The sequence below is a fragment of the Lytechinus pictus genome, chromosome 15, assembly GCF_037042905.1.
Source record: "Lytechinus pictus isolate F3 Inbred chromosome 15, Lp3.0, whole genome shotgun sequence".
NCBI classification, from domain to species: domain Eukaryota; kingdom Metazoa; phylum Echinodermata; class Echinoidea; order Temnopleuroida; family Toxopneustidae; genus Lytechinus; species Lytechinus pictus.
This window is the reverse complement of record NC_087259.1, coordinates 30,654,997-30,677,045: the sequence shown is the minus strand read 5'-3', so window position 1 is coordinate 30,677,045 and position 22,049 is coordinate 30,654,997. Positions and strand designations below refer to the sequence as shown.

Genomic DNA, 22,049 nt, shown 5'->3' with positions numbered 1-22,049 from the left:
TTTCATGTAAAGTACAGTGGAAATTCAAATTAGAAAGATCTGACGGGATATAAAAATGGTTATAAAATTCCTGCAGTCATTGGCTCACATTATATATTCCTCTACTTTGATAAAATCAATAAATTTGACAGTAACATTAACTATTTTGAAGCACTCCCACTGTACATTTACAAGACATACAAAAGACACAGAAAATTAAGATGACAAACAGGTATAAAATTCTCAACAATACTTTATTACGAAAATGATAATCTCTTCTTACACATCATTAAATTGAGCAAATACCCAGACACAAATTAAAAAATTCTGTCTTGTTCACATGTTGGTAAATGTTTTAAGGTCAGTGAGGAATTTAGAACTAACTTACCATGCGAGTCAGAGATAAGAATTAAAAAAGAAAGGCATTTTCATGAATGCCTAACAATGATAGTTATGAAATTTATGGTCATAATTTATGTTACTTGTACAATAATATTATGGTTTGCCCCCTCTCTATCTCACAAATCTGAGGTACTGTAACTTTTTGCATAATGACTACATGTACAAGTTATCATACCAATGCAGAATGAACAATGTTCCAGGTAAAACATCTTCTTTTTGCACCAATATTTAGAGGGCGCTGAAAACTAAGTTCATTATGATGACAGAAAACAACAATCCAGTTGTGATTCGAAGTGAAACAGGAGCAAGTATGCTTCCTCATACCAACTATTATCATGTAGTGAGTAGCATATACATTGTTTGCAAATATGTCAAATATTTGAAGCTTTGGCTCAAAAGCAGCACTCACACATCCAGACATTTACATAGCTACCCTCTAAAAACTTTATTAAACCAAATTTATCAACTGTTAAGTGCAAATGATTAACTACAGCTTACTCAAAATGTTACAAATAAATGTTTTTAAATTATTTGTAAGTCACATTTTTTAAGAGTTACAGCTCAAATAGAGAAATTTTAAAACAAGTACTTGTATTTCTAAATTCACAATATCTCAACTCAAAGATGAATGGAGTCGGGTTGAAATATGTAAGAAAATGTTACTTTAAGATGTTTTATGGACAATTTTGTCTGGTCACACAACACAACTCATAGTCCATATTAAAAAGTTATTTCAAGTAACTGTACATATAAAATATTATATTCTCTCAGAAAATGCTCAGTTCTCACGACTCCAAGCTGAAAAACTCGTTAAAAATATTTCTTTGTTGAAAACATTACAGAAAGATATTTCATTATTCCATTCATTCATGAATTTCGACAACATAATCTCCATCACATTCTTTGTATAGAGTAAAGCCTCGGTCAAACTGCGAAATGTTCAATTAGAAAAAAAAGAGGATTTGTTGATATGCAAAGTGTACACTTTTGGCTATCAGTCAAATTTGTGTGTCCTCTTTATGGTATATCTTCTTTGTGGTTATCCTGAATTAGAAAAATGATCTGAAAACCTGGCTTTCATGCATGGAACAAAACACTTCTACAACACACAGACCATAGTGAAAAAAAAAATCCTGCTGGTATCACTACATTTAGTGGAATTTGATTTTGTACAGATGCAACACCTTACAGGGAAAATACAAACATTTATTTACAAAAATATAGAATAAGCACTATCAACAGATAACCTCCAGAGTGCCAGCATATCACGAGAGAGCGCCACTAATAGGCTGATTGAAGATATTATATCCTGATGCGAATGTCCAAATTAGGCTTGTTCAACTGTTGAGAAAAGAAGAGAGAGAATATAATCATTTTGCAAAGTGAACGTCTCAAAAAGTAATTAATCTTTGTATTTGAAATGAACAATTAAAAGAGGACATAATGATATGTCCTGATCTTTGCACATAATTTCTTTTTTGATTTTCAACATAAACAATGGGATTGTATACTATTCTAAAATAACCATTATCTTATATTTATCATACAAATCAATGAATGGAAACAAGCATACTAGCATACATAACACCCAATTCGATTCATATTTTATCTATTTGCAGGTGTCACATCTATAATAATCCTAGTAATTCTTCATAATGAAAAAAAATTTAGAAGTTAACTTTCCCTTATTTCTTTGTGACTAGCTTCCTTTAGAAAATACAATTGTGAGGCATTATTTGAAGACTGTCATCAACACTTTTTTAATATATATCTCATCATTGATCAACATTAATCTTGAAACATTCTTTTTTTTACTATTGCATAAACATTTATTTGCCAGAGAAGAGGCAATATGGCGCGTTCCCATGAAAAGGCCAAGTAGGAGGACAAAGAATAACAAGTGGAATGCCTCTGGCAGTCTCACCTGCATCACGCGATTTAAATATAGCAGCAGTGCTGACTTTGAAAAATACTATAAAATAATTATTCACAAAAAACACCATTCATATAATGATACAATACTACGTTCATTGACAATAAATTACATTTGACCTTGCTCATGTGACCTAAGACTTGTCAGTGATACTTGATTACCCCTATATCCACAGTTTATAAACTATATCTATAAACTTGAAAGTTATGACAGCAATTTAATAATTACCTCCAAAATGGTCAAAGTTCAATGACCTTTGACTTTGGTCATGTGACCTGAAACTCGCATGAGATGTTCAGTGATACTTGATTACTCTTATGTCCGAGTTCTATAAACTAGATCCCCACACTTACAGAGTTATGATGGTAATTCAACAAATACCCCCAACATAAGTTCATTGACCTTAAATGACCTTGGTCATGTGACCTGAAACTCGCACAGGATGTTCAGTGATACTTGATTACTCTTATGTCAAAGTTTCATGAATAAGATCCATAAACTTTCAATGTTATGATGGTAATTCAACAGATACCCCCAACATGGCCAAAGTTCATTGACCCTAAATGACCTTTGACCTAGGTCATGTGACCTGAAACTCAGGCAGGATGTTCAGTAATACTTTATTAAACTTATGGCCAAGTGTCATGAACTAGGTCCATTTAATTTCTAAGTTATGCTGTCATTTAAAAAACTTAACCTTCGGTTAAGATTTGGTGTTGACGCCGCCGCTGTCGCCACCACAAAAGCGGCGCCTATAGTCTCACTCTGCTATGCAGGTGCGACAAAAACCTGTGCATCAAACTGATCAATCATTGTTTTTTTTTATGGTCAAATGTACAGGTTTCTCATTGTTATACCCTCCACTTCTAAATCTAAAACTACTCTATCATAAATTTTGGCCGAATTAAAGTTAATGGGAGAATCCTACTATCCGAAATTTCAATTTTACCAGTTTTCTATGGTAAAGTTTAAGAAGCCCCATCGTAACACTTTGACAACAAATTTGGAAGAGTCAAACAAAATGATCTAGCTAATGATCCAACTTACTGTATGAAGCCATATCGATCTCTTCTGGTAGTTCACCAATATTGACTTCAAATCGATCTTGGACATCATTCAGGATCTTGGCATCTTCCTCATCTGAAACAAACGTGACAGCCAAACCTTTGGTGCCAAAACGTCCAGCTCGAGCGACCTAATAAGGTACAGAAAAAATCAATATCAGTAAGTCTGCAAAAGTTAACAGTCTCAAAGTCAAATAATCGCCATTTCAAAACAATATTTCAGAGCAGATATTTTGCAAAGCATGAGTTCTTTACACCTTTTAATCACATTTTGATGAAGTGAAGCTGATATCTGTGGTCACAAGAGAATTGACTTAGTCAAACTCCCCTGCTTGAGTAAAAATAACTCTTTTATTTTCATTTCATTTGCTTTTTTTGACAAAATTTACCTTTCAATAACTTGGATCAAAAATTGTTTTTTTAACCATCCAGTTCGCTAAGCTGAACTTTGTGTAAGATATCAAAATGGCCAGAATCTAAGTGAACATTAATTCTTGTTTGAATTTTTGGCTGCTGGGGTGCTTCACAAAGAATTAAAACTATGGTAACTTTGCCATTATGACAACTATCATGGAAACCGTCAGAGGCGGGTCGACCTATGTGTGACATCCCTCTTTTTTTCAAAAGCTGTCACGACGCCAGCTCAAACTGAGTCCACCTCTGGATGTGGTTTGAAGCCGGCATTCTTCAGTCATGCATGTGTATCAGGGGGTATAATGACTTTGAGGCAGCTTCAAATTGCAGGCGTGAAGGCAGTTCCAAAGCCAGCTCCAAACCTGATGCATGTGTATCAGGGGGCAAGGTTACCTTAGTTTTATGTCTTTATGAAACATTACCCATGTTTCCCTTTCAAATAACTAACTTACTCTATGGAGGTAGGTATCTGAATTCTCTGGCATGTCATAATTGAAGACAATGTTAACTCTCTCAATATCCATTCCACGACCAAAGAGGTTAGTAGCGACTAGGATACGCTTCTGGAAGGTCTTAAAAGCTTGGTATCTCGCTAATCTGATCAGGCAAAGAATTTGGGAAAACAAAATCATACAATTTAAAAATTCAAAGATTTAGGTGTTAAGAGTATCGAGGATAGTATATTTCTCTGTAACCTAATCCTCTAATATTTTATAATTTTTAGCATATATACCTTAAAATTTGAATCTTTTCTCTTCAAAACATTCATGCATCCCTGAAAATACTACTGCATGACTGCTGTTTTTCTCGCCATATTTTGCACAAGGCATCATATCAAGTACACTGAATATTGCTGTAACGTCGAGCTAAAGAACATGAATTCAGGAAATAGGTGGAATAGTTGAATTTACTGCATTCAGGAAATAAGTTGAATAGTTTGATTTTCCCATACTGTTGGAACCCTACAAAATTGAATAGCGTCCCATGATATTGTAAATTGTAGTTTCATTTGTGTACCAAATACACTTCACAATTTCAAGAAATGGGTTCCAGGGATGAATTTCTCAGTGTTCTTTCTGAGCCGTAACTGACAACCAGTTGTGAATGACCTGATCAGCTAGACTATGGGAATCCAACGACCCCAAAATCTAGAATGCAGATGCCACTTCTAAGTGCTTTCTAAATATAATGCGTACATATGTACCATTGTCTTCATAAATCAGTGTGCAACTCCTTGGTTACCACAGGGATCTTGTGTACATTCCCCTTTTTAAGCAATTAGGAAATTGGTGGATTTCCAGAGTTGAGAATTGAATGAAATAATTGTAACTATTTTAATAGAGGATTAAAATGACTCACCTTTCGTCTTGTTGCATGGATCTATGGATACCAATGGCAGGGAAGTTTTGCTCCACCAGAAGAGAGCAGAGTGCAATGCATCGTTGTACACTCTTTACAAAGATGACAACCTGCATTTAAAAAATAATAATAATAAAGAATGAAATTTACTCAATGGATCATTTCAAACACCTAGGTATTCTATGTTAATACTACTCTAAATTCTACAGTACACAGTTCTCTATTAATAATTTCAGCAAAGCTCCACACCAACCTTTAAATTTGGAGTAAATAAAGCAGTTGAAAAGGTTCAGACTTATATTTTCAGTGCCTGTGTATTCCATAGCTGCATCTGGATTAACTGTTAAGTCTTTCTTGTGACAAACAATGCTCACTAATGTAAAGGTTATGAAAAAAAACCTTCCAACAGACAAATAGCTACGATGTCATCGGCTAAATCATTAGTCAACATGTCAGCCAACTGAAGTGCCAATTTACAGGGTTGGAAAAAGCAGAGATTTGCAAAAATGAAGATCATTTTAATGAGTGACCCTTTATTTGTATTAATCACCTGGTTGAATTCTAAGACATCTAGAAGATCAAATAGTTTCCTGTTCTTCTCATTGTCCTTGAGTTTGACGTAGTACTGTTGAAGACCATGGAGTGTCAGCTTGGTTTCATCATCCACATAAACCTCCATTGGCTATAGACAGGGGGAAGATAGGTTTGACAGGATACATGCAACATATATTTCATCACAAGATATATTTCATCACATAAATTTCTTGAGATATATAGGTGGTCTCATTTATAAAGTATGGACCATTATGTCAAGTCAGTAATAATATATCTTCTTCTAAAAATATAAATTATTTGGTTGATTCTACTAACAGTGTCTAAGATTTCAATTTGATTTTTTTAGAGTTGTTTATGTTTCCTTGTTTTATCCCATAGATTTTGAACTTATTTTCTGAAGCTATTTCAATACTGGCTAAATCGCATGGGCCAGGTTCGAAGCTGAACCCTCAGCCTAATAATAAGTAAAGGATAAGCAATAAAGCCCATATAATTTTGGGTGTTTGACCCTTTCCACCCCAAACCAATCCCAGAAACTTCCCACCCATTATAACCCCTATACCACCAAGGCGAATACAAAGTGGAGTCTCTTCTTCCTGAAGCCATGATCCCTCAATCCAGGTCACCAGAGAGTGTTTGGTGAGCAGGGTCAGACCGCACAGGGATGCGTGGCAAAGCAGGGCAGTCAGGGTAAGGGCAGGATCGGCAGCAGAGCTTCGTCTCATCCAGAGAGTACGTAGCATGGCCACCTCACCAAGCAACCAAGTCCTGTAGCCTAACTGAACCATCGGTGTCCCATACACAGACTCTCACTTGCCTGATGTCTTCAAGAGCTGTCCTGGAGTCCATCCATCAACCATCCTGATCGCTCTCCAACGGTAGAAACCATCGGGTACTGCTACTGCTTTTCACATTCGCATGGAACGTTGTGAATACCGGTCATCACATTTTTTTTTAGAGCTTGAAAGATCTTTATAAAGACGGTAAGTGGCTTGCTTAGCTAACGTTGCCACAATTCTTTTCAAAAGCTCAAGGTCGGATTATTTTAGTCAATCAGGCAGAGTAAATGCAGCTGACAAATATGTGCTTTACAAATGATACTATTCACTAATACTGCCATCTCTTATAGCTCCTATCAGATTGAAGGTTCACTTCTTATTCTTTTAATGTTTCAACTCCTTGTTGTAAGACTCATCACTGGAATAACTTAAGTAGATCAAAGTAAACTAAATCCGATACAATTTACCTATTTACTTTTCCGTATCATGAAGAAAACATGAATAAAAAATTGTGAAGTTATATCCCCCAAACCATATGTATCCAGAATATTGATAACAGTGAAAATGTGATTATAGAACCTCATACTGTCTCTACTAACTGATAATTGATCATGTTTTTGCAAACATCCAACCAAAATGAACTGTCAATTGACTGACATTGTAAAATATGCAATTAATCTCCTTGATGTAACAACTTGAATATCAATCAAATAGAATTATCTTCAGATATTCCACAAGACTTTAAAGACAATAACATGGTACATAAACCTTGAATGATTAAATGACTGTAATATTCTCCTGCTCGCCAGTTGACATAGCTTGATCTCTCTACAATTTTTTTTTGGTGTATAGAGCAAATTTTTCAACCATCACTCTTTTTTGTTTGCACATTCAGAAATATGACTATGAATATGTACCAGAAATAAAATTGAATTCTCAATGACACTTCCACCTTCTTTCAGAATGACTTGAATTTTGTGAAATCTTTACAAAAAGACTATTCCTAGACATGGAGAGGCTTGATGAGGTTTGTGACTCAGTTGAAATATAGATAAGGATTAATTAGATAAGTGGAAAAGCAAACTTTCTGGTACTACAACTTAGTATTAATCATCTTAGGTTAAATACATATCACCAGTTAGTTTTATCCTTAACTTCTTTTTTTTTATTCAAATACCTACACCCAAATTGACACAACTACTGTTCAAATACTCTATCACTGTAAATGTGTATTAATTTAGATTTTTCAGTCTCCTTTGAAAAAATATCTATAAACCTTCAGGTACAATAGCAACATAATTTGCCAGTGCCATCTCACTCTTTTCATGACTTTAATCGGGCTTGAAATCTATTTATTTCTAGGACATCAGATCCTGAAGAAACAAGCTTTTCGGCCATTTCCAACTGGATGCCTTCACATGGTTGCTGGAGTCAATTCAGATGGTGAAATGACTAAAGTCCACTTGCGATTTACTTGATCATATGAGACTAATAGCGGTAAGAGTCCATCATGATTACTCATGTTGTTTGCCATTTAGAAAGCGATGCTATGCTTTATGCCTACAATATTCCTGATCCGAAGACGCGACTGATTATTTCTGATGGTGAAATAATCAATAAAAAAAAAACCACGAAGAAACCTAACAGATAATGAAAAATGGTCAGTGACAACTTGGTCGTTCGAAGCGGCAGGATCCCCATTTCAAAATCTAGAAAAATTTGCTTTTCTTCTTCAGAAAACGACTATAAATAAATCAAAATCTAACTTGCTACTATCCCAATGCTTAGATCCTTCAGTATGACTGATGGTGTCATATTGAAGTGACATCTGCTGTGCTTATCTCCGAAACCACCAGAGGTATAATTTAATCTGCACCTTTCAGATTTATTGACAGCTGGCTATCGGGGGATATTCTTATTTCTGGATATACTTTCAAACACGATTTCTGCGACATTTAACCTAACCAAATACACAAGAAGATAGATCTATGAAGCGACGGTATAAAGAACTCCTTTGGATTGAACGACGGACAAGACGCGCACTATAATCGCAACCGAAACGTAAAGGCAATGATTGATGGTACCAATGCCTCCATCGCAAGAACCTATCAACAGCGCCGGATTGAAGATATGCTTCAACCTGTGTACACTCCTCAAGAAGTGGTAAAGAACACAATCAATGGTGAACGCTGGACGGCTGTTCAACCTGCCGAAGACGAGGGATGCAGGTCGGAGAGAAGCTCCGATGCTCTTGGCAAGTGAAGTGTAGATGTGAGAGAGTAGTAGTGGAGGGGAGGTGACATATTTACATCTTGCATGAATTTCTTGCAGACAGGTCGCACTTCTTTGCTGAGGGTAGCACTGAACATCATGACTTGCTTCTCATGGGGTGTCATGCGGAAAATCTCCTGGACATCTCGTCTCATATCTGAGCAAAAAATAAAAGATAAAAATAACAATTCAAACAAAGCGTCCTCAAAATATTCTGAAACAGTAGGTGTGATGGGGAATGATACTAAACATACATCACCACTGCCCCCCCCCCCAAAAAAAAAATCAAACATGCCTCAAAATCCAGTTCATGTTGCTATCTTTAAAAAGAAAACAAACAATAATCTTGAATATTGTTTGTGACAGATATTGGGGCAAAACTAGAAAGAATGGTTGCCCAAAGCAGGCATTTGGGGGAATTTCAGGGGCAATTTGGGCTGTCATGAGCGCCCATCGCCCTCATGTATTTCCTATGGTACTGTTAGGTATGATAGGTCAATAAGATTCCCAAAGCCATGATTAATTACATCTTTCACTTATTGATATTTGTAGTACATAAGTATCAACATACATCAAATGCCTTGGACCAATGAAACTTAGACAATGTAAAGAAAACATTTTGCATATTCTGGTCTGAAAAAATGCTTTAATCATTTGACTTCAGGAAGATCAAACATGTCGACTCTACTCACCAAGTTCTTCAAGCATCTTGTCACATTCGTCCAGGATGAAGTGCTTCACATGTTTGAGGTTGAGGATCTTCTGTCGTCCGAGGGCAAGCGTCCTTCCGGGTGTACCTACTACGATGTGAGGACAATTTGTTTTGATGGTTTGCTCATCCTTCTTGATGCTAACGCCTCCAAAGAACACACCGACCTTGACAGTTGGCATGTACTTACTGAACCTTTCATATTCTTTGGCAATCTGGAAAGCCAGCTCACGTGTGTGACACATAACCAGTACAGAGACCTGTAGAAAGAAGTTACCATAAACATGTAGATAAACCAAATATACAATGAATGATCAACTCAAAGGGGTATAACAAGGCTCCACATTAACTTTTTTTGGTGGTGGCCCGTTCGGGCCACCATTACCTTCAAATAATTTTTTTTGGTGGCCCGAAAAATATAAAGAAAAACATTAAAAATGAATAAATGGGTATAAATGGTTTAACCACTGTGAAAAAAAATGAAAGAAAATAATAAAACGGCAAAAAAGTGTGAGAAAATTCCTTCCCTATATTTGCCAAAATGTTGGAAAAATTCACATTTCATATTAATGAAATGCCTTCCCAAAGTATTTACTTTCTCAAGAGTTGTTTAAGAAGTCATTTATAAACAAGAAAGACAGTAACTGTGTTTATTTTTGGCTAGAAAAGACCGGAAAAGACACAGCTTCGAAAGAAACCAAGTAACAACATTCATACAAATGCACACGTGGGACTGTGATGTACTCACCTATGTGTTTTTATGTGTATTATTTTCATTTGGAAATCGGTCTTTATTAGTCAAAAGAGAGGTCATGATTCCTCTTTTTAATGCTTGCAAATAATCAGGATACACCAGATTTTTAGCAAAAAGGTCTGTAGAAGGGCATTTCATTGGTGTAAAATGTGACTTTGACTTGGATTTTCAGTTCTGTGGATGATTTCTTAGCAGCAACATTTCGTATTGCAGCTCCCTGAGTCTGAATAGGCTGCTAACGCACAGCTGCTTCAAGCATGCAAAGCTCACGCCAGCCAGCCGGCGCGGCCGGCTGGATAAAAGCTACTTAATGCTATAGTGGTAGGCCAACTTTGTGTGTGTGTTTGTGTGTAGATCACCAAAAAGGGCGCATGACGAACTGGCTTGCAATTTGAACTGAAGAAAGTTGATAAATGTGTGCAAAATGGGGAGAAAAATTGCGCTATTCTGAAAATTATTGGTTGCCCGATTCGGGCCACCAAAACTTAATATTTTTTCAATAATGGTTGCCCGAGGTGAATTTCTGGTGGCCCCGGGCCACCGCTAATGTCGAGCCTTGGTTATAACAATTATGGATCAATTGACTATAAATACCAAAATGGTTTATTCCCATCTGAGTGATTCAGGGTAAAAAACCATTTGACAAAAAGAATGAATCTACGTGTAGCACACGAAATTACATGTTCATTAGTAGACTAGACTGTCTTTGTCCTACATGTAGGTCAAGTACAATTTATAAAATATATGGAAGTAATGAATGACAGTAATTTAATCTAGAGATTTTTGTTGACACATTAAAATAATAGAAATGGTAACAATAAAATTTGGAATCTGATGACCAAATTGGCAACTAAAATGTCTCTTATTTGGAAAATGATTTAAATGACAAACTTACATTGGTGAACTAGTAATTTTTATTAAAGATAAAACTACATAAAGTTTGATTGCAAATGTTATCTTATGCATGGCTCAAGAACTTAGAATAAAACAAATTGTGTATCAAGTCATAATATAAATAGCAAACATTGGCTTTATGCAACACATACCTGGCCATCGACAGGATCTAACTGTTGAAGGGTAGCTAGAACGAATACGGCTGTTTTACCCATACCACTTTTAGCTTGACACAAAACATCCATACCCAAGATTGCTTGTGGAATGCATTCATGCTGAACTGTGTGAATCAAATAAAAAGCACAAATAGTAATTTCAAATGCAAGCAAACAACTTTATGAAAAAGTGAAAAATAACTGAAGAGAAATACACAATGTTCTAGACATGTCTGCTTGCATCCTTGTTCATTTTCTACTAAATCCTTTCAGCCTAAATTATTTTATTCACATTAACCATGGCAAAGTAAGACACTCCCTAAGAAGAATTCCTTTCTCACTCATGAGTAAGAGGGCAAATACCTTAATAATCAGCAGTCAATATAATTGAGGGATGCTTACATGTATTTTGAGTTTTAGCATTTTCCCTTTCATTTCAATATGCATTTCCCCCCAATAGTTAAAGTGTTCACTTGACTTGACCCATGCACACTTTCCATGAAATTTGCATGCAAAAGCCAAAACTAAAGGGCAGGAAACCGATTAAGGAATTTTCTGTAATTTGAAACACCGAAATAAGTAAAATAACAATTCATTATCAGGAAAATTGTCATATCATTTAACTTTACATGTATTTTACATCAGAATTTGATGATTTTTTTCTAAAGAGTTATTATATTTTTAAAATCAATTTGATGTTGGGGTGATTCAACTCTCAAGAGCTCCAAAGTCGCCAATGGCAGTGGAGCTCAAGATTTTGGTGAACATGGTGAAAAGTTGTATTGGTAATCCTCAATTTTCACTTCATAAATTGAAATAAACAAGTTTGCAGTAAGATTGATTCTTTTCTCTGTTATCTTGAAATACTAACCATTCAGTCCATGATTCAAGAGTTATTTTTTGTTAAAAAAGGAGCAAATTCTGTAGGCAACTTAATTAGACTGGATGCCATTTTTTTTTCAGAGAAATTTTGAAATCATGAGATGAAGTGTCCATTTTTCAAGAAGATAATGGGAGTAAAAAATCAATATTAAAAATGTAAAATCTTTTGTAGGCCTAGGCTACAACCTACCTTTTGTTTCATTTTAAATTATCAAGTGAAAAATAGGATTTCGACATTCATTTAAAAGGTCTACCTTGACTGGCAACAGAAATGATTTGTTTTGCCTAGCCCCAGCCCCAGGACCTACCTTCTGACGGATGTTCAAAACCACAATCAACAATGGCTCTGAGAAGCTCAGGTTTCAGCAAGAAATCTCTGAATCCTGAACTGTGGATTGATACGTAACCCTTGGCTTTTGTTTCCTTCTGCTGTTTTACTGCATCTCCGCCAGCATCAGCAGTCTCTTGTGCCTCCTCATCTTCGTAATCCAAAAGCTCTTGATCATTTTCATCAGCCATTCTGTTTTTCTCGGTTTGCACTGGCTGGAAAAAAAATAGGCAATTTCGTGAGGTTTAAATTAAACAAAATGTTTCATCAACTTTCAATGCCTTTTATTTCTCTAGATCTACATAAAAACACCCCCTAATAATTACCATCTAATCTTGGGTGATCTACAAACAGTTGCAATGCTGAGAAAATAATAAAGACAATGCGAAAGTCACGTATTTGCTGTCGTAAACTACAAGTGAACAAAATTTTCCATGACCAGGCAAGATGACGAGCAAGCGCAATCTCGCTTTTCACTGCATGCATTTATGTACCACGTATATTCTACGTAGGCTTTATTTCACAACTCTTACGACCACCACCGGCATTCACCATTACTTGACCATAATTACACATTCAAAGTCAGCACAGATCCTCAAATATGATACCCGATATCAATATTCAATCCTTCAGCTTGTAAGATAATGTATTTTCATACCATTTGAACAATAAAATAATAAGATTTCGTGAGATTCTACTTACAGTTTAAACGAGAGATGCCGGCACAAAACTACAAAGCGGGTCAGTTTAATCTGATAGAGGGCCTTGGTCGAAGGTCAAATTGGATAAAATATCTTAATAACCATACTTCTATGGAAAATCAAGTTAATATGAATCACTTGAGCAATGTGATTATTTTTTTTTAATTTTCTCATTTTATCGACAGGTAGAATTATTATGTTAGGAAATGTGATAAATGGAATTATAAAAACACACCCCTGCTTAAATAATGGTATCACCCATAATCTCTTTGAATTACCGCTCAGTCCCACTAGTTTGTTTGCGTGCTTGGCTCTGTGCCTATCAGTACATAGTATAGTACAAGCCAAGTCACGTCAGTCATTGCCTTGTGTTCGGGCTGCGCTCACATGCGTTGAGCTGCCGCAGTAAAGTCAGCCATAGTCTAGACAGCTACACTTATAATACCTGCGTGGACTGAAAAGGCCTGTGAAATTATTTTGTAACAAACAGCGAATTTTAAACTGTATTACTATCATGGCTAATGGACAAACGAATCATCCTGAGCCTTTGGAGCGGCATCCGGGAAATGCAGAAGAGGATGAAGAAAATCAGGAAAATGTCAGTGAAGAGCACGATGACGATGACGATGTGTCAACATCAGAACAAGACGAATATTTGGACGTGGAAGATATAATGGAGCAAGGTACACATATATATATACAGGTCTAACACATTATGCTTTCTAAAGTAAAGCCTAAACTTTCATAAAATGAAAGCTTAATATCCTTAAAAGGATGGTCCGGGCTGAAAATATTTATATTTGGAAATGAATAGAGTAAAATTCACAGACACAGACTGCATGACTCCGATAACGAAGTTATTGAATTTTAAAGTTTACAAATATATTGTGAAAACAATTAGGCTTATGTGCACATTGTCATGAATATTCATTAGGTGGGCTGATGATGTCAAATCCCCACTTTCTTATTTCTTATGATATGTTATTACATGAAATCATAATGTTTCATTTTTTCATTGTATGTGTAAAAAAAAACTATGATGTGTCTCCGTTATGATGAAATAAGTTGCGGCAATAAAAAACTGATGCACTTTATCAGTTGTCAATCCTGTTGTTTTATTTCTTGGTAGAAAAATTTTGAATAAACCTAATTTCATGTAATAATATACAAAAGAACAAGTGGGGATATTACATCTTCTTCTTTGTTGTTCTTCCCCCGGTAATCAAGGATCAGCGGCTATCCGCAGGTTGGTTGTTGTGTTGAAGTAATTTCTCTAAGCGAATATGATGAATTTTAAGAATGTATCTGAGGCAGTGGGTCATGACATTGGCAGCAAGAGTGACAGATAGGTGCGAGGAGGGTAAACAGATATTAGTGGCAAGGATGAGGGGATGAGCAGAGGTGAAGGCTTGGCTAACTGAAGCAGGGAGGCTTAGCGATAGGACATGTTGAATGAGAACAGACCGTTGGGGTTTGAGGGTTGGGCAGGAAGCAAGGAAGTGGGTGGAGCTTTCTTCCTCCGTTGAGCAAAGTCTACATCATCAGCCCACCTAATAATGAATATTCATGATGACATGCCTAGAACTTTTTCACCGGAATTATGCAACTCTTAGAAATTCAATAACTTTGCTATTTGTTATCCGATTTTAATCAAATTTTAAGCATTTTGCTCAGTGAATTTATTGAGATAGAAATATTTTCAGCCCGGAGCATCCCTTTAACATTCAACTTTAAAAGTTTAAGGGAGACATAAATGTTTCTTGTCACAAGTTTGTAGAGTGCATGTGTGCACATCGCTCTTTCAAACTTGTTACTAATGTTAGTTTCATTGTTTTAAATCTCAATCAATTTAATTTTGTAATGTAGATCTACTATCTATAGAATATAGACTAGATCTGTGTAGTCTTGCATAGATCTAATTTAATTTATAGCCTTACTAATATAACTTTAAACAGATAAGGTCATCATGGCTATTTGATGTTCAAATTAAAAGTGGATATTCACGCTCACTTTTGAATTAGATTAGATCTAGATCTAAGCCTAGTTTTGATTGAAACAGAATTTCAGAAAATGTGGCAAGCATTAAAGATTCCCCAATATTTATTATCATGAATTAAATGAAGTCCATTTATTTAGTTTGCAGCCTAAATTTGTAAATGTTAACGAAATTTGACAATGCTGATATTTTTTTTATTTGTCTCTTGTCCAACAGATTATTTAGCATTGGACCAGACCTTAGACCAAATTGATTCCTGCCTGGACCAACTTGATCAGAAGAATGATGACCTAAATGCTAAGTTAAGGGAGCTTTTGGCAGTTAGCCGTCAGGAATACGAGGAACTTACTTCAGCCAGGTTAGCCAGAAGTGCAGGGTCTAGCGGTGATCAGGGCCCTCAGGATTCATGCTGACAGTGTGATCGTCATCATTATCAGTTCCAAGAAATAAACATTCCATTTAAAGGCATATCAATAATTACAAAACAGGAATAACCATCTTTTCTGGGGATTTTATCTAAGACATTGTTTGTAGCCACTTGGTAGTCCAGCGGAACAATCAAAGGTACAGATACTAGGTTTTCGCCGATTACCTGCAACATGTATGAGACATTGGGGGATTTTGAATTATGTGTTAACCTTTGGTATTGGTTTTGGCCCAATTTTCATACCACCACAGCACCAGACGTAAGTTAAAAGGAGGCTGGATCTATAATAAATAAAGACAGACCTGACTTTGTTATTTTTAGCTATCAATGATATGATGTAAACTCACATATTGTAGTTAGGGAAGGCATTCTAAATTTTGCTTCCCACACCAACACAAAACTTCAAATAACTTATTATCAAAGTTAAGGATGATGCCAGATTGCCAGGTTAATGCCTTGAAAGTGAAAGCATTGGTTGTGTAGCAGTTCTGACTCTTGCATAAAATCAGAGGGTCATGAGTTTAATCCCACTGCGGCCCAGTGTCTTTTGATAAAGTACCACATGCTAGACTACTCTACAAGCTGCACAACACTATGGCATTAATGATAATATCTACCAAATGGTGGATTGCAGATTTCCTCACAAATCAGAGTCAACAAGTTGTTCTTGAAGGAAGTACATCTAAAACTGCACAAGTCACATCTGGCGTACCACAAGGGAGCATCATTGGGCCGCTGCTCTTCCTGCTGTTTATCAACTACCTTCCTGGGTATGTCTCAGCCAACTGCTCAGCATGTACATGATATATTGGAAGATCAGCTCGGATTTGGACTCTAAACGACTGCAGCAAGACCTGGAGGCCTTACAAACATGGGAAAGTGACTGGCTTATGCCTTTCAACCCACAGAAGTGCCAGGTTTTGCATGTAACCAATAAGAGAAAGCCTGTCAAATGGACTTTACAGCATCTATGGACCGCCTCTTGAGTCAGCTGAAAAATCTGTAAAGTATCTAGGTGTTCATCTCAAGAGCAACCTAAACTGGACTGAGTGGACTCATCATAATCATATTAAAGCCATAACCAAGAAAGCCAGCTCTGTCAGTGCATTTCTTCAGCAAAACATCAGCCAATGTCCAAGGAAGAATAAGACGTTATGCTACCTGGCTTTAGTACGCTCCATTCTAGAGTACCGGTATGCATGTGTTGTGTTGGACCCCTACACCCAACACACCAGGAATGTGTTTCAGTACTATAATGATTAATATTTCTTCATTTCATGTAAGCATATTTTGACTTCATCAATGTAAATTTGTATTTTCTTCTTTGCATTATATCTGTAAATAGTAACAAAATTTATTTGGGGCCAATTTTTACACACTGTATATACATTGTACATGTATGTATCAAAACAGTTAACTATTTTCCACACAGATGTAAGACTATTGAAATGCATGGATGACTCCTAAAAACGTATATAAATTGGTAAAGCTTAGAATTATAATGTAAGAGAGAGAAAGAAATCGGATTCCACATTGGTTTTCAGTGATTTAGAACTACATGTACAAGCATGGTGGAACTGGAATAAATACAAAGATTGAATGTACTGGTAATGTAATGTAGCCTTTCAGTGTATGAGAATAGTGCAGTCATGAGCTACGGTATCTGTTTGAAAGGTGCAATAATAGCAGTACTTGTGGAAGGGGAATTAATACCATTATAATGAAATCTATGAAAAAATTGTATCACTACATTTGTAAGATTTGTCAGAACAATGGTGCAATATATAATATGAATCTTTAACAAAACTATATTAGGCTTTCAATATTGATGTTGTATTAGAAAATTATGTAAGTCTATAAAAAAATGTACAAGATCACTTGATTATATATACACAACAAAAAAAGTAAGTCCCCCCTTGAACAAACATCAATAATTTCCGAACCAATGCGAGTTTTTTATATATTTTTACATGAGCGTGTAGGTAATTTTATAAGCTACCATCTGAGTAAATGTTATGGACGTATTTTACGTCATGCTTCAGTGAGCACCATCAGAAGGCAAAAATGTCACTTTTCAAAAGTCACAAGCCAAATATCATGACTTTGATTCCATTTTATTGGAACTGATTCCATATTCTCATCATGAAAAATAGTCAAAAGGCTTGTAAAAGGCACTTTCTAAAAGACGATGCAGCTTTTTTGGTTAAATTTCACGGTTGAATAAACACAAGTCCAAATTTGCTATAATTGGATTTTTTACGCATTTTTATCATTAAAAATGATAGAATATGATGACAGTTATTTTGGGGAAGAGTATTTTCAACAATATTCATCGTTTCACGGTTCAATGAACATATCTTGAAAACAAAAAATACGATTTTCAAATATCATAGGCAAGAATTGTTTCATTTTGGTTACTGAAACTGATCTTTTATCAACTTTTTCGTTATGTTCATGACCAATTAATATGTTTTAATGATTCAAAGGCGTTTAATTAAATATTCACGCTTGAATGAACATGTGGAATGTGATTAGCTCTTTGTTACGTTATTGGAAAAAATGCAATTTGTAACTATGGATATCTGTCACAAGCCTCCTTGCATGGTTCATTTGATTTGATTTTTATGAAAATCCCGATGTTTAATGCATCAGTGAGCACACAATATTAGAAAATTATGCAAATGAGAAGAAAGTTCAAGGCCTTGGCCCCACTCTGTGCCGTATTGAATTGTTATTTTGATGTGCGCGCCTTTTGGATAGTGTTATTCTGAAGCCATGTGCGAAGTTTCATGAAATAACCGTTGGCAGAAGTTACAAAAATCGTCCATGAAACAAACCCCTATTTCATATTTGTTGAAATTTTGACTTCCTCTCTCATAGACTTGTGTACATTATGGGTGTTTATGTTTAAGAATAAGTAACCCCTTATTCAATATGGTGGAACTTTTTTTCAAGGCTGTCTTTAGCAATGTCATTTGGCAGTAATGTTTATCAACCTATGGGCAGAATTCTGTGCAAAAATGAAATAGATTTGTTTATTTATGGATGAGTGAGCACGCATCAAAGTGGGAAAATGGGTATTTTCAATGTCACAGACTAATTTTAAAGGGTAATTAGGTGAATATTGAGGGCAAATTCGGTCTCAAATGTGACTTTAATTGCTGTTGTTTTTATCATCCATTATTTCTATCACCACACACTTTCCGAACTTTTAACATTTTCATGGTTGAGCGAGCACATTCGAAAAGAATGAATACTCTTTATATACTGCATAAATGTATTCTTTTCCTTACAATTTCTCATGATCAGTTTGATTTATGGACAAATCAGGGGTGGATCCAAAATTAAAAAATGGGGAGGGGCCTATAATCGGGGGAGCTACCAACATTTTCAAATTTTAATATGACCTATCAAGTTGTAGAGGATACTACCGAAAACCCATATGATGATACGTCACAATACAGGGGCCGCGGAACGGTTTACAAAGTGTGGGGAGGGGAGGGGCTTAGCCAAAAGTGGGGAGGGGGGGCTGACCATGCAAAAAAATTACAATCGTATGCTCATATTTACATTGTTGTACATGCTTTGGGAAAAAAGTGGGGGACCCCAGCCCCCCCCCCCCCCCCCCGCTTCTGCGGCCCCTGCAATATTGTGCTCACTCAACCATGAACATACGATATCAAAATTGTGTGTGGAGTGGCTAAATGATGGATAGTTAAACAGCATTAACATCATAAAGTTCACCTAACAACATCTTTTGCCCAACTTTGTATTTGCCCAATCTGAAAAACGACTCTTGTGACTTTCAAAAATGGTCATTTTTAATTCAATCTTTAATTACTCATGCATGACTCAACCGATCAATCTCATTTTTCCCTAGGAGTTGCTTAATGTGTGTACCAACGAAATATCATATCTCAAAATAATTCCGTTCAAAAGTTACAGCAATTTGATTTAGGGGGGACTTACTTTTTTTGTTGTGTATAGTTCAGTTAAGAATATTGTAATAAGAAAAACAGATACATGTACATGTAGACTTCCCATCCCCACTCTCATTACTGTCATTTTGTGCTTCAAAAAGAAGACTCAAGACTTGTGCATAATTATTTTTTTAATGTTTTAAAGTTTTATTATTTGAATTTCATAATTCATAATGCCAAAGTATGATTTGAAGTAGGTAGTACCATTGTCTCCATAGTTAAGATAAAACAAAGATTTCATTTAATGAATTTGCAAAAACCAAGTGTTTCCAATTTCAGCTTTGAATATTTTAGAAATACCATATATTGTAAAATGTTTATCATGATTTAAATGCAGTACTGTGGAATTTTGTAATTGTTAGTTAAGGTCATATTGTCTACATGTTTTATATATCATAAAATTGTATGCATTATATCAAGATATTATACATGAACATATAGATTTATTTATTATGTTTTTGACTTGGTTCTTCTTCTGTTTCTTTAAAAGAATACTTTTTAGATAGATTTTATTTAATAGGGAATAATTGGTGGCACCCAGCAGGGTGAATCGAGGAATTAACAAAAGGGGCACTTTTTACAAAATAAATGACCCAAAAAGTTCTAAGTACTTAACTTTTAAAAATAATGTTGACAAAGATTGGGTTGGGGGAGCATCCTTGCTACCAGTGTATTCTCCCAGCTACTATCAAAAGCAACATTCTCTCGGAATGAAGAATGCAATAAAATACCAATTTATTTTAAATTTAGGATTTCTTGCCAATATTGAACCTCATTTGAATTAATATTCACTGTCAGACCAATTCATTTTTTTTTCATAGCAAATTAATCTCCTGGTTCAACTTGAGGGTCAAGTCCACCCCAACAAAACGTTGATTTGAATCATTGGAGAAAAATCAAACAAGCATTATGCTGGAAATCGTCAAAATCGGATGTGATATAAGAAAGTTACGATACTTTATAAAGTTTTGCTTATTTTTCACAAAACAGTTATTTGCACAACTCAGTGAAATGCAAATGAGAGTCAATGATGTCTCTCACTCAAAAATTTATTTTGTATTTTATTGTTTGAATTACAATAACTTGACTGAACCATAAAATGATAAAACATTGGCAATTCCACATGTTCAGGGAGGTTTAAAACGTTTCCCATGACTGTGCAATGAGGAGAAAATTAACAAAGTTCATTTTTCAAATAATGAAATACAAAAGAAATAGTGAGTGGATGATATCAGTCCCCTCATTTTCATACCAACGAGGATGTGCATATAACCTGTTTTGTGAAATTAAGCGAAACTTTAAAATATCATAACTTTCTTATTTTACATCTGATTTTGATGAAATTTTCAGTGGTTTACTAGATTTGTCTCTTAATTCAAAACAACTTTTTGTCGGGGTGGACTTGTCCTTTAAGTTTGTTGTATAATTTGAATAAGCAACAACTGATGATAAGAATTCATCAAAATTTATTAGTTGTAACAAGATTCCACATTACCTTGAGCCCTGCTGAAGCCAACATAACATTTCAATCGACCAATCTATTACTAGAATGTATAAGAACTCTGAATGATATTGGGTTATCAATGAAAAAATCAGAACTCATGGACAAGTATTCATACATATTATTTTTTACATTATACACATACAACATAATATAAATGCAAAAGAGTCTGATGTCAGTACTACTACAGGACTCAAATCTCAAAACACTAGTTTGATTTTTTATTTAAAACAGGATGTGAGTCAAAGTAGGAGGGAACACCAATATCACAACCAATATTTGGTTAGATAAACTGCATAGACATGATGCAATAAGGTGGATTGCCTCTTGATGAAATCCCATTTGGTCCAATACCGTTTTAATAGTCTTTAATATACCCGGGGGGGCCACTTCCATTGACGAGTGGATACCATGCGCGACCACGGGGTCTCGAAAAACACCCTAAACACGTATTTTCCATGTTCTGAAAATGCACCCCTTAACAAGTATTGGCGTCTGAAACCCTACCCTTAACAAGTATTGGAAACAAAACTATACTCTTGGCAAGTATTCCCTGAAATGAACCCCTTAACACGTATACAGCGATATTTTATTGTAGTGTGTCACGGGTCCGTCGGTCGTCGGTTTTACTTGATATACACACCATTTGGTTTAGTACGGCCCCACCTTCCTCACCTCGCACAAATCGGGACTCTAAACACGAAGTGTTGGGGCAAAAAGGACATCCTTTATACAACATTTTAATTTTATTTTATCGTCCCCGCAAATTTGACCCTAAACACGTATAGCTTTCCTAGCGAAATAGATATCCTTTTTTCATTATATTTGTGTTTTTTACACCCTTATCACGTTACGTACGTAACGTGCCCTATCTTAAAAAAGACATCCTTTTTACGAGTTTTTTTGGTCGCGCATGGTATCCACTCGTCAATGTAAGTGGCCCCCCCGGGTTAATATACTATATGG

General features: G+C 35.5%; 2 protein-coding genes across 8 annotated transcripts; one reads left to right on the top strand and one right to left on the bottom strand.

Moving 5' to 3' along the window:
- Positions 1 to 214: 214 nt before the first annotated feature.
- On the bottom strand, positions 215 to 13,842 carry LOC129278089 (spliceosome RNA helicase Ddx39b). Of its 7 annotated transcripts, none has more exons than XM_064110141.1 (11): positions 13,682 to 13,842; positions 13,181 to 13,288; positions 12,459 to 12,693; positions 11,266 to 11,393; positions 9,449 to 9,725; positions 8,795 to 8,913; positions 5,702 to 5,833; positions 5,152 to 5,261; positions 4,245 to 4,389; positions 3,362 to 3,509; positions 215 to 1,722 (listed from the first exon to the last, which is right to left on the bottom strand). In XM_064110141.1, exons 3-11 carry the CDS (start codon positions 12,667 to 12,669, stop codon positions 1,709 to 1,711), a joined length of 1,284 nt encoding a protein of 427 aa, XP_063966211.1. In that variant the 5' UTR covers positions 12,670 to 12,693; positions 13,181 to 13,288; positions 13,682 to 13,842; the 3' UTR covers positions 215 to 1,708. The 7 variants fall into 7 exon arrangements, with proteins under 7 accessions (XP_063966211.1, XP_063966212.1, XP_063966209.1 ...); XM_064110142.1 differs by having other exon boundaries at positions 13,181 to 13,242; positions 13,682 to 13,832; XM_064110139.1 differs by having other exon boundaries at positions 13,181 to 13,242; positions 13,614 to 13,825.
- LOC135156783 (bublin coiled-coil protein-like) lies at positions 13,501 to 20,367 on the top strand. Its single transcript, XM_064110145.1, has 2 exons — positions 13,501 to 13,862; positions 15,392 to 20,367. The coding sequence occupies exons 1-2, from the start codon at positions 13,694 to 13,696 to the stop codon at positions 15,586 to 15,588; spliced, it is 366 nt and encodes a 121-aa protein (XP_063966215.1). The 5' UTR covers positions 13,501 to 13,693; the 3' UTR covers positions 15,589 to 20,367.
- The last annotated feature ends 1,682 nt before the right edge of the window (positions 20,368 to 22,049 follow it).

Excerpts from the sequence above, each read along its gene's own strand:
- LOC135156783 (XM_064110145.1), top strand. The coding sequence starts at position 13,694 with ATGGCTAATGGACAAACGAATCATCCTGAGCCTTTGGAGCGGCATCCG. Across the intron at positions 13,863-15,391 it reads GGAAGATATAATGGAGCAAG|ATTATTTAGCATTGGACCAG; the intron begins GTACACATATAT and ends CTTGTCCAACAG.
- LOC129278089 (XM_064110144.1), bottom strand. Across the intron at positions 5,834-8,794 it reads GCAAGAAATTCATGCAAGAT|CCAATGGAGGTTTATGTGGA; the intron begins GTAAATATGTCA and ends CCCTGTCTATAG. Across the intron at positions 5,262-5,701 it reads ATGTCTTAGAATTCAACCAG|GTTGTCATCTTTGTAAAGAG; the intron begins GTGATTAATACA and ends TTTTAAATGCAG.